The sequence below is a fragment of the Trachemys scripta genome, chromosome 24 (genome assembly GCF_013100865.1).
Source record: "Trachemys scripta elegans isolate TJP31775 chromosome 24, CAS_Tse_1.0, whole genome shotgun sequence".
NCBI lineage: Eukaryota > Metazoa > Chordata > Testudines > Emydidae > Trachemys > Trachemys scripta.
In genome coordinates, this window is record NC_048321.1 from 6,143,942 (window position 1) to 6,156,643 (window position 12,702).

Genomic DNA, 12,702 nt, shown 5'->3' on the forward strand with positions numbered 1-12,702 from the left:
TCTAGGCCCTGGTGGGAATCAGCCGGCAGGGGCCAGAGTGCAGGGCCGGGTAAGCGCAGCCGCTCTGCTGTGCGGGTATGAACTGGCTCATCCTTTCCCCGACACAGGCGCAAGGCCACCCGCTCGGCCACAGAGGCCTCCTTGGAAGATGACCGCTTGAGCTCAGATGAGGAGTTCGATAGCGCTTACGGCCCGTCCTCCATCGCCTCACTGCTGACGGAAGGGAACCTGCAGACCAGCTCGTGTTAGCAGCTGCCTGCGTGGGTCGTTAACTGGCTCCTGGGGTGCACCCTTTTTCCCACGGTCAGAACTGCTTCGGGTTCTTTGAGAGGCCGGCGCAGGGCGTCATTCCCCGGGGGAGCGTCCCCTACCTACTGACGTTCCAGTCCCTCTAGGAGGAAAAACAACATCCTAGAGGCCAACAATCCTTGGACTGGAGTCGGCTGACACATGCGTCCATTCCAAAAAGCAGCTAACTGGAGAGGAGCCGGCAGCAGAAGAACTGAGAACAATGTTTAAGCAAGAAGGTTTTCTGCTTAAATTGGGAGGGAGGGTGGGGCGGAATTGGGTGTTAAGCTCCCCAGAAAATTCTATTTAATCTGTTTTTCTCTGTGATTCTCAGGGCATTGCTTAGATATTTCATATCTTAACCAAATGTTTGTGTGTATATGGGGGGGTGGAAACAGATGTGCAATAAGGCAGGATGATAAACAAGAGGTGAACCTGTCTCTTCGGCCACAGCGGGAGTTGGCTTTTCCCCGCCAGAAGGGGAAGCGTGGTAGGTTACAGTCACCAGCCAGAGTCTAGGAGACGGCCCGGGTGTGTGTCTGCTCAGAGAGTCTCTTTAATGTCTATAGGCGCCCTCAAGGAGTCCTGGGTCTAAAATTGAGCGGTTGCTTTTTCCAGGACTTTTGCAGCAGTCGTTTCTTCACACCGTGTTAAAGAGAAATTCCCGGCCAGCCCATCAATCCACATGGCCTACGTGCTGCTCTGCCCTTCTCTCCATTCCTTGTGAGCACGTTGCTGCGCTGACAGACGGATCTGCCTTCGTAACGACAGAGGATGGGGAGTGGGAGCCTCCACCCTGTGAAACTCTACAGGGCTAGTGCGCTTGGGCAAGGGATTCTGCTGCCGCTTTTTTGGCCCTTTCCGTTGGCCCTGCTCTGGAGGAGGAGGCCAAGGATTGGGGCATAGGACAGGAAAAGTTTGCGATCGCCCAGATTGAACCCAAGGGTTCATGGCCTGTATGAGAGGAACTGCGGGGGTCAGTGACATTACCCTAATCCCCTTCGCAGCTGGCCCATGGAGGAAGAAGTAACACAGGTTACTAGAATAGCTGAGACTTTTGTCGGACACGATATCACTTTGTTGTTGAGACTGAGTATGAGAGCTTGCCCCCACCTCCGTCTGAGCTGAGCGATCAATCGTGAAATGAGGCAAGAGCCCGGGGGTCCATCCAGAGCCGGGCTGCCTGGCTGTCCTGCTGTCCACTCTGTGCTGTCCTGCATAAAGGGACATCCAGCCTCCAATACAGAGTTAACAAGAAACACCTAGGGTCTGCCCACTGGGGGCCCCTCCTATCTTGCGCCTCTCCAGCAATTTCTCGCTTCTGGTTTTTGGCAATAAACCAGCCAGGGAAAGGCAACCCCCTGCGTTTGGAAGCACATGTGCTGCAGATGTTCATGGAAAAGCAAGGGCTGTACCGGCCTTGATGGGACGAGCAGCCACATTCTCTCACCTGAGCTCAGTGTCCCCAAACACTGCTCCTGCTTCACCCACCGAGTTGCGGTCATGGTCAGTGGAGTGTGGGCTGGGCTGTAATGCATCCAGGCTGTTCGGAGGGGAAAGAACAATACGGGGCTAGCCCTGCTTGAGACCTGTGTATCCTTAAACAGGAACCTGCCTGTCCGCTCCCATTGCGCCTCATTTTGCAGCTGAATTTGCACCTGATCATAAAGTGCCACTTTATAGATTGGGAATATCCGGGGTGGGGGAGATCCACTAAGTGTGTGACCTTCCCCCCCTCCACCCGCTTCTGTTGTGGGTTGAGCTGCTAACACCTCAGTCTCCCTCTGTTACTTTTTTAAACTTCACCAGCTCAGAGGTTTCAGAGCAACCTGCAGGTCAGGCCTTGACCGTCGTGCCTTAATGGGGAATGTCCAGTGGGGGAAACTTAGTCCAGTGAATTTCTCCTTGGAAGGGAACTGGAGGTAGAACCTTTAAACATGTCTCTGTTTTAAAGTAACCTACCTGATTTAACACGCACCTGCCCCGCCCGCCCAAGGCAGCGAGACACAGGAGCAGGGGTGGGGAGGTGACAAATACACCCTGGTGCTCGGTCTGAGCTCAAGAGCTAACAAAAATCCCCAATGCCCAAATATAGCCATTGCCTTGTCTTGCATGATTTCTGCTTCCAACAGGGGCCTTATCTCTGGACCCTGCTTCGCTTGGCGTGCTGCCCTAGAGAGGTCTCTGTAGTCACGCAGATGAGGCGACGCTTTGGATGTTTGTTTTTTGTCCTGATGCTTGGTTTGAACGTCTGCAGCTACAGGCCAGGCAGTTAGCAAAACGCCATGGAACAGCAAGTCCTCTGAGCTCTCATCTGCTCCAGAGAGCCACTCTAAGACGCTTGCTTGGACCACTTAAGTAGCTGCCCCTAATTGGGAACTCCCCAAGCTGCTGATCTAGTTATAAAAGGTGTTTGGCTCTAGCATTTCCAGGCCAACCCCCAAGAAAACCATAGATAAATTCTGCAGGATGCATCTCGGGTCATTGACAAGCCAGTGCTGTCACCTTCTCCTGGGAGACACTGGTTCAGGGACACCTTGACAATCTCTCGACCTACCCCAACCAGCTCCACCTCTGCACCATGAGGCTTTCGGGAGGAATTTGCTCAGGGAGCCAAGATTTTTTTTTTTTTTTTTTTTTTTTTTCTTGTTTCGAGGCTGCCGCCACTGAGGAAGAGCGGGCAGCGACTTAAGAATCAAGGCTACATCATCAGCTGGTGTGAAGGGGAGTAACTCCATTGCCATGGATAGAAGACTGCGGATCTGCACTAGCTGAGCATCCAACCCCAGCTTTCAAACAGCTGGATTTTCAGCTGATCTTGGTGGCTTGGGTGTCTGTGTGCGCGTGTCTCTCTCTCTCTCTCTCTCTCTCTCTGGGTTTTAATTGGAACTCTTCACACTGGGTACTTTAATAATTGAAACAAAGATTCCTTGTTAAAACACCCACAGACACCCCCCCCCCCCAACACACACACCTAAGAAAGCCCTGGATGGGTGTGGCTGTATCCACACAACAGCCTGAACCTGTGACGCTCTGTGACTGTAGGAATGTGCCCATTGCAAAGGCTTTGCTGGAGCGACCGTTTCTCTAACCAGGTTGCAGTCTGCACCTTTTGAGGGCTGTCCTGTTTCACTCTCCGTCTGAAGGGCCCGTGTGGGTTTCGTTGCAGGCAGCCTCTGCCTTCTGCGCCTGGCTTTGCTTCTCCTCCAACCCCGCCTGATCTGTAGGAGGTGCAGAGAGGGAACTAGCCAAGAGCATTTCTCGAGAGCTGGCCAGTCTCTGGATCCCAGGGAGGTCTCCCGAGACAGCAGACGCCTCATCGGGGCTCTGTTGATGGGTGCAGAGACCCACCCCTTGAACTGTTACCGGCAAGCGGATCAGTGAAGCAGTAACTGCAAAAGGGAAGCTGTAGGGGTGGAATGAGGAGTTGGAATTTAAGGTTCCCTTCCCCCACCAGCCGCTAAAGTAACGGGACGTGGGACTCCCCAGAAACAGCCACTGATGAGCTGTGTGGCTCAATGATTAAGAAGAGGGTCCTCTCAGCAGAGTTGTGGGGTGGTTTTTAGCTCTAACGTGCCTCCCGCTTCAGGAGCCTGATGGGAGCCAGCCCTGCTTCAGAGCCGCTGAGGAACCCACAGACTCATTACAGACCCTAGCGGCGGGAGTGGGCAGGGCTGGGTGGAGTGACGCTGGGCTGGGACCAGCTCAGTGCTGGAATTTCCCCTCTCCCTCTGCTGTAAATGCAGAACCACCACCCTGAAGTGAGTGACACTTCTCCCAGGGCTGCACTAAGGTAACAAGGCCCACTGATGTTCTGCAGCAGCGAGAGCCAAGGAGCTGCAGAATTGTATGGTCTGATTGTCACCCCGCAATGGGCGTGGGGGTCTTGCAGCAGCTGGGGCACCGTCTCCCCCTCTTCTGGCTGGGCCTTTTCCTTCCCGCTGGCTCTGTGGCTCTATACACCAAGAGGATATTGTGCTGCCAAGCTGTACGATGGAGACAGAGGCTGCCTGCACGTCCCCCAAGAAACGCGCAGGGATCAGCCTGGTTTACAGTGGTCTCCACAGACTGTTCTGCAGGGGCTGGGCCAGAGAGAGAGGGAGGGGGGATCCTTGCTGAGATCTCCTGCGAGGATAACTTTGCTTTTTTTAAAAATCAAACCCGATGTAATAGGAATTTGAGACCAGGGAGGGGAGTATTGATTCAAGTCCAAGGTTAATAGCGTTCGTTGCAGAGTGGCTTTCATCCCTCTATGGATTCTGATGGCTTGTATAGCAGTATACGAGAGAGATGATCTGATTATTATGTAACTTTGTTTTGCTCTTACATAGGCCGTTCAACTTGTATTTTAAAATTAAAAGTTTATACACACTGAAGCTAATCTCATTGCAGTTTTTCCCTGCGTCACGTATTTATTTTTGTTTGTGTTGTACTAACCGCCCCGTCATGGACCAAGGGCGCTACGTGCTATACAAACACGGAACACAAATACGATCACCTCCCCAAAGAGCTGACAATCTTAAGTATCAAATGAGATAACAGGTGGAGATGGACAAATGAGGACGCACAAGGATACAAATACCTTGTAGCGTCAACATTAAAACAACGATAACATCCTAATAGAAGACATTTTTCAAAAGTTCTCTTCTGTAAAACTGTGACCATCTCAAACCACTGCTGGCAAGAACCAGGATTCTGCAAACACTTAAGCGTGTGCAGACCTGTTGCCAGGACTGGGGCCTCTGGGACATGCCTAGGTGGAACAGATGCTTTGAGGTGGCCTCTGCGTGTTCTTTCACTGTTGAGGACATGCTTCCGGAATGGCAGAGCTTTGGGCCCATCTAGAAGATGTCCACTGGGCGCTGTAGGAGCGCACCCTTTTTTGGCATGGACTACCTGGTCCATGTGGCTTGGCTTCTGCCACTGACCCTCAATCGTCAGAGCGAAAGGTGGTGGTAGCATGAGGTTCACCCTGCTTATCCGGATCTCGGATTGAGAAATTGCAGCGCGCTTCCAACCCAAGAGGTGAAATTTGTTATTTGCCCAGTGCTGTTTGTCCAGCACCAGTTGGGAGGCTGGCTGCTTGTGTACCACTGAGCTGTCCTGTGCCGGGACGAGGTACTTATTAGCACACATTAGCATTGAGGGTTGCCAAGTGCTAATTAACAGAGTTGATCTGAATGGCAGGTGTTCACCGTGATGTAGTGGTGAGCTCAAGTCCAACCTGTACAGGCCAGTTTATCCCTGGTGTAACTGTGCTCACTTTAAGGGACTTACAGCAGGGCCGTGTCCCTTACAGAGCTGAATTGGGCCCATAACTGGGGAAACAAACGTATCTGAACTGCAAAGAGGGAATGAACAAATTCCCTACAGTTACATTCCATCAGTAACCAAACATCCACCCTGAAAATAACAGTTCTCTGCCCCTCTCCTTTCACTGGAGGAGGGTCTCTGTTTGCATTGGGATAGCACCTAGGAACCCTGGCATGGACCAGCACCCAGTTGCGCTAGGTACTGTACTACTACAGGAAAAGACCCTCCCAGTCCAGTCTCGCTGCATTCTGCACAATCTAACGATTCGCATTTCACAGCCGGGAATGCTGATGCAAGGCTGGTCTTCAGTGCAAGGGTTGGTTCGGGCTGCTCCACTCCAGCGAGAGCGACCATCTTGCAAAACAACTTGGGAGCCAGGCAGAGTGACCGGCTTAGCAGCTGCTGAGTCGCTGGGATCCGGTTACAGCGGGAATTACCACGGCATTACTAGTTTGAGCACCTGCAGCACCTGCGCTTCAACCCCCTACCCCCCACGAGCCAGCTAGCTTAAGTTGAAAGTACCTACCACTTGAGATTTGGGGGGGGGGGGGCTCGGAGTTGGACTAGGGGCCGTATTCAAGCTGTATCTTGAGCAAATGCAGAAGGTGAAGCAAAGCGTTTCTCTTCAGTTTATTACAGTAGCATGTAGGAACCCTAATCAGGGCCCTGTGACGATGCACAGACAAAGACTTTCAATATGCCAAACGTGGGGTTAGTGCTGCCAAATTCAGGAATGTCCTTTCTGGATTATGCAAATCCTGAACTCTCTGTGTTTTACAGAACTTCAGTTTTACCAGATCACTCAGATCTGGGACATATTAAAACTTAAATCAAACTCCTGTGGGGAGAGTCTGAGATCAAACCTCACATTACAGCTGTGAGGGACCTCTCAATACCCAACTACAGTGATGAGGGTCTGATAGAGATTCTGTGCTATGGGAGTTCTTAACTCCCAGTCTTGTGCTTTCACCCGATGTCTGTCCTTCCTCTGGCTAGCAAAGGAAGCTGCCTTCAGCTAGAAAATGGACTTTGTATGAAGACTATTGGATCAGGGAAGAAAATGCCATGTGTTTAATTCTTACACCCTACTTCCATTAAGGAGAGAGTTAACCCTACAGCCCAATTAAAAAAGACGTGGAAAATGGGTAAGGAAGGTTGTGTTTGATCAGCCAGCATTATTCCAAAGGGTAATGTGCTTTACCTGAGATAATTGCCCAAGTTTCTCGGGAGCAAATACTCCCGTCCATTTCACTGTGCAGAAATGTCCGTTTCCTCCCCCCCCCCCTTTGGAAAAATCTCCCACTCATGAGAAAAGAATTGCTGAATCCCATAGGCAGTGGGACAGCAATGGGGGGGCAACACAAAGGTTGATGTCCTGAGGGAAATTGCAGCTGTTTCTCCATTGCCTCATTGCTGCACTCATTGCAGAACAAACCCTATTTACTTTTCCACAGGTGCGAGTGCTTTGTTTCTGTTTTTCCATTGCCAGGGGCCTTTTCTCGCAGGCAGCAGTTAAGGTATAACACAGCCCATCCTCTGAATGTTCGAACTCTGTTGTGTTGGGTGGAGATGATGCAGAGAATAAAGTGAATTGTCAATTTGTAAGTCTCTGATGTGATGATTGGGCTTACGGATTTACCTTAATTGTAAGATCAATTGGGAAAAAGCATATGAAAGTTCATAAGATGTTACAATAACCTCTAACAGAGGTCGATGGTAAACAGGTCAAGTTGTTTTGCACCTCTTTATAACATTTATTATGAAAGCGAATTAGTGCAGGCAAAACAACTGTAATTCAAGGAGTAGGTTGAAATCGTGCTTAGTAAAAACAGAAGACGTGGGACTAGAAACGAATGAACCAAAATTGGTGCATCGGCTAGTAGGCCTAACGGGTGGACAAAATCATGAGAGGATGGGCAGTTCCACAAACTGGGTGCTTAAAGAAAAGACGACAGAAAGACGAAAGAACAAAAGGAGGCTACTGCAGGGAGCTTTGCCATCAGGGCTGCCATCGCCCAGGCCCACAGGCTTTCAGCTGATCGGGAGGGGTGACGGGAAATGTTGTTAAAATGGAAGTCTTCCTTTGTTCCAAATGTGTTTTTAACTTGTTTCCTTTTCTGTATCTTTTAATCACATTTTAAAAGAATTTGAAGGGTGTGTTCGCTATGGGATGAAGCAGCCCGAGGTTTCTGTTAACCCTGTCCACGCAGACCTGTGTCTACCAAACCCCCACCTTGGTTATGTCAATGTCTTCGGCCCGTATGGTCTGTCCAAATGCCTACAGCACTTCAGTTTCTTCTGAAAGTGCCTGGGGTGGAATACCGATGTAAATATTGGTTTAAAATGTTAATTGGCTGAACTCTTAAAATTATATCGTTTAACCAGCTGGGGTCCCACCAGCCAGCCCAGCATGGCCGGCTGCTGGGGTTAACGGTCAATGTCTAGTTAATGGTAAGTCTAATGCTTACCAGTTAACCTTTTACATCCCTCATGTGGGACGCGGGATCAGGGTGGTCAGCAAACTCTGCAATGTTGAATCGGTGGATGGAGATGGCTGAAAATGAGCAAAGAGCCAGTGCTTTGGGTTCAGTGGCAAACCCTTTATTCATGTTGATGCCTATTTCCTCAATGGGGCCTTCTGAAAGCTACCACCCGTCCTGGCTCTCCTGGTTGGTTTAATGGAGCTTTGTGACAACTCGTGGGGGCAATGGAGGAGGGCTCAGGAACCCTGAATTCTATGTTCCTAGCTCTGCCACTGATTTGCCTTGTGCCCCTGGGCACATCCCTTCTCCTCCCACCTTGTGTCTGGCTTGTCTATTTAGATTGTAAGTTCTGCAGGGCCTGTCGCTCACTAGGTATATGTGCAGCACCTAGCACAGTGTAGGGCTTCTAGCTCCTACAGTAATTCACAGTATGCATCAGGTCCATCTGAGCTGCATCCCACTCTCCTTCCCTTCCTCAGATCCCTGTTCGCAGCATTACCGGGTACGGGAGCAGCAGCAGGGCGTTAGCTGGGTGTTCACACATCGATTCCTAGTAAAGGGTCAGTATTGACTGGAACTAGGACAGAAGGAAGAGGATTGTGCAACTGCTGATAGCAGCAGACCTACGTGGGGTGCTTTGGAAAGGCTCCAGCTTCACAGCAGATTTGCATAAGGCAGGTGCTTCCCCCTCCCTAGGCTGTTCATCTCTTGTCATGGGCTTTAATCAAACACACTCCACCTACAGCAGATCAAGGTCCTGGCTCTCCTAGCTGATAGCCATTCACCCCCTCACCTGCTCTGCATTCCCAGCCTGGGGGTGGATGAATCAGCTTCACAGGACACAGGCTGCTCTGTATGAACAAGGTGGGGGGGGGTGGACCTTGGGTTTAAAGTGCTGACTTGCAACTCCAGGCACCAGGGCTTAGTGCCTGTCTCTGCCACAAGCTCCCCATGTGTCCCTGACCAAATCACTTAAAATCTCTCCAGGCTGCTGCTCCCCAACTAGAAAATGAGGATGCAGCTCTTTCCTGTCTAATTGCATTGCAAACTCTTCAGCCTAGGGACCAGCCCTCACTCTGTACGTGTGCTGCACCCAGTACGAGTGAGCCTTAAGGTGCTAATGTGCTGCACTAATGGACTAGGCCAGAGGAAAGAAAATGAATGTGGGAAGAGCAAAACTCAATAAGAAGGGGGGATTTCAACTGTCCCCATATTGACGGGGTACATGTCACCTCAGGACAGGATGCAGGAATAAAGTTTCTTGACACCTTTAAATGACTGCTTCTTGGAGCAGTTAGTCCTGGAACCCACAAGAGGAGAGGCGATCCTTGATTTAGTTCTAAGTGGAGCACAGGATCTGCTCCAAGAGGTGAGTATAGCTGGACTGCTTGGTAATAGTGACTATAATATAATTTAATTTAACATCCCTGTGATAGATCTCTGAAAACATCCACTCAATGTGCAGCGGCAGTCAAAAAGAGCAAACACTGTTGGGCATCATTAAGAAAGGGATAGATAATAAGACAGAAAATATCATATGGCCTCTCTATAAATCCATGGTACGCCCATATCTTGAATACTGTGTGCAGATGTGGTCGCCCCATCTGAAAAAGATATATTGGAATTGAAAAGGTTCAGAAAAGGGCAACAAAAATGATTAGGGGTTTGGAGTGGCTTCCACATGAGGAGCGATTAATAAGACTGGGACTTTTCAGCTTGGAAAAGTGACAGCTAAGGGAGGATATGTTAGAGGGCTATACAATCATGACTGGTGTGGAGAAAGTAAATAAGGAAGTGTTATTTACTCAGAATACAAGAACTAGGGGTCACCCAATGAAATGAATAGGCAGCAGGTTTAAAACAAACAAAAGGATGTATTTTTTCACACAACGCACAGTCAGTCTGTGGCACTCTTTCCAGAGGATGTTGGGAAGCCCAGGTTATAACAGGGTTCCAAAAAGAACTAGATAAATTCATGGAGGATAGGTCCATCAATGGTTACTAGCCAGGATGGGCAGGGATGGTGTCCCTGTTTGCCAGAAGCTGGGAATGGGCAACAGGGAATGGATCACTTGATGATTACCTGTTCTGTTCATTCCCTCTGGGGGACCTGGCATTGGCCACTGTTAGAAGACAGGATACTGGGCTAGATGGACCTTTGGTCTGACCCAGTAGGGCCAGTCTTATGTTCTTCTGTGTTAACCATTGGAACAACTTAATGAGCGGGGGGGGGGGGGGTTAGTGGATTCTCCATCACTTCAAGTCTTTAAATCAAGAATGACTCAACCCAAAGATTGCTGGGTGAAGTTCTCTGGCCTGAGTTATACAGGAGTTTAGACCTGATGGTCATCATGGGCCCCCTTGACCTTCAAATGCATGAAATTTCAGGCACTCGAGTTTGAAAATGTCGTCCCTGACTCCCAACCTTAGACAAAACTCTCTCTCTCTCTCTCTCTCTCTCTCTTTTGACCATCTCTATCATTAGTATGTATTTGTATTACCATACCACATAGGGGCCCTAGTCATGGGCCAAGACCCCATTGAGTACATATAAACTTGTGGAACTGCTGGTTTACAAATGCTTTCAAGTCACCGCTCTGCGCTGAGGATTGTTTCAGAGTGACTATTCCTTCACTCATGCATAACAATTAAGAGTCGGGAGTTGGCTGCAGCCAGTCTTATCTGGGGTAAGATACCATCTTAATTGGAACAGGGTTGTCACTAGTTCCCCTGACACAGCTGCATTGGTAATGCAAGGCACCATCCTTCTTACCACACCTGAGTTGTTATCCATTGATCCTAGGATGCAAGGGAGGAAGTCAATGTAATTAGTGGGTTAATTTCAGCTGCATTAGAATGATGGGGCCAGGGGAACGATCTGTTCAATCAAAAAAAAAAGCCATTAGGCAAAATGGTTTTCCAGGAAGGCGTTAGTTACTTTAAAGATCTAACTGCTGCCATCATCTTTACCTTTCCAAGTGTAATTATCTACACCATGCAAAAGCTCCTGCTTGAAATACTGTATAAAATGCAATAAGCTCACGCTGTTTTCTATTCGTCTTTTACAAGCAGGGGCAGAATCACAGTTTCCAGCGGTTGACTTACTCCAGCTATGCTGAAAAGCCTGGCGGCAACAGGGAAGGTGTCTTTTTGCAATCTTGCTCGGATGCTTTGCGGTGACAGTGCGTGTGTGTGAGATTATTTATGGCCTGGCCGATCCAGTAAAACTCTTTAATCGTAACCTCAGCAGCAACTGGGTGGTGGGAAACATTGTGCGTGTCTTCAAAGGAGACTGATCGCAGAAGCTGTCCCTCTTTCTTTGTGTGCAAGGATAAACTGTACTAGGTACTGTGGTCTATGGAGCTCGCTGTATGTAAACCCTGCTGAAGCATCTAATAATAATCTCTCGTTTGGCTATAACATTTTCCCCCAGTAGATCTTGAAGTACTTCAACAGGAGGTTGGTTTCATTATCCTCATTTTACAGATGTGGGGGGGAAACCAAGGCACAGCAGATAGATAGATTATCTAGAGTAATCATTTACACTGCAAACTCTTTGGGAGCAGGGGATTGTCTCTTACTAGGCATTTGTACAGCTCCTAGCACATTAGGGGTTGAATAATAACAGAATCATAGATATCCTTAGTATGATTACATATCTATCCTGAGACTGATCGGGGGACTTCAAAGGGATTAGATATTCAGAGGTTGGGGGTGGGAAGGGAGTTTCTCAGCAGTTCCTGAAAATCAGGCTCTTTTAAGGGTCTCAGGCTGGGCCCCCAAAATCATGAGTTGTTCCTGAAACAACCTGGCCTTTGTTTTTAAACTGAACTTTGTCTTTAGGAATAAAATGTACTTTGGGGTTTTTACCTGAGGCAAATATCTAGTCAAGATACTTATCTGGATCTTCCTGCCCCAATATCTGAGCACCTCACAATCTTGAATGTGTTTATCCTCAGCCCCGCTGTGAGGCAGGGCAGGGCTGGGCTATTGTCCCCATTGCATGAATGGGGAAACTGAGGCAGAAAGGGTGAAACTTGGGCAAGTCACAGGAAGCTTGGCAGAGCTGGGAATTGAATACAAGTTAAAGGTAAGTGCCCTCCCCCTTGGCCCAGCTATTCTCTGGTCTTGACAAGGTAGGGGTGGGCTTCCCATCAGCTGAGACTTCTAAAACTAGAATGGACACATCCTAGGAGCTGTCCCAGTTGAGTAACAACCCCTGCTCTGTTTTGCCAAGGCTGCAATACGTGCTGGGGGGCTTTGGTCCCTGAGGAGTGGACAAGGCCCTACCACGAGTGTCTCAGTTGGGCTTGCTGGGCAGAGCTCATGGTGTGAGGCAGGCGTGCTAGAGGCCAGAAGCTCAGGCTCTGAGGTAGGGAGGCTGCATGGCTTACCCTTAAAGAGGAGTGGGCCCCCTTGGGGGTCTGGCTCAGGGACGGCGTTTCTCCAAGTGACTGTTCAAAAGCTGGGGCCTAGCCCAGAACGGTGGAGCCGTTGACAAGCACTATAACCCGTGGGTTGGACATTGATTCCAGACCGAGAGTGGCTTTTTATCTTATCTCCCTTCCCAAAGGCCAGGAGCTAACCCAAGAAAAGGCCTTGTGATGCCGGAATAAGT

At 49.4% G+C, this 12,702-nt stretch overlaps 1 protein-coding gene across 2 annotated transcripts in view; it reads left to right on the forward strand.

Moving 5' to 3' along the window:
• CGN (cingulin) overlaps nucleotides 1-3,231 on the forward strand; it is a 63,508-nt gene extending 60,277 nt beyond the window's left edge. For both annotated transcript variants that reach the window (XM_034756422.1, XM_034756423.1), the window contains exon 21: nucleotides 108-3,231. In XM_034756422.1, the coding sequence (XP_034612313.1) occupies nucleotides 108-249 (142 nt within the window). In that variant the 3' untranslated portion in view covers nucleotides 250-3,231. The remainder of the gene's footprint in view (nucleotides 1-107) is intronic.
• The last annotated feature ends 9,471 nt before the right edge of the window (nucleotides 3,232-12,702 follow it).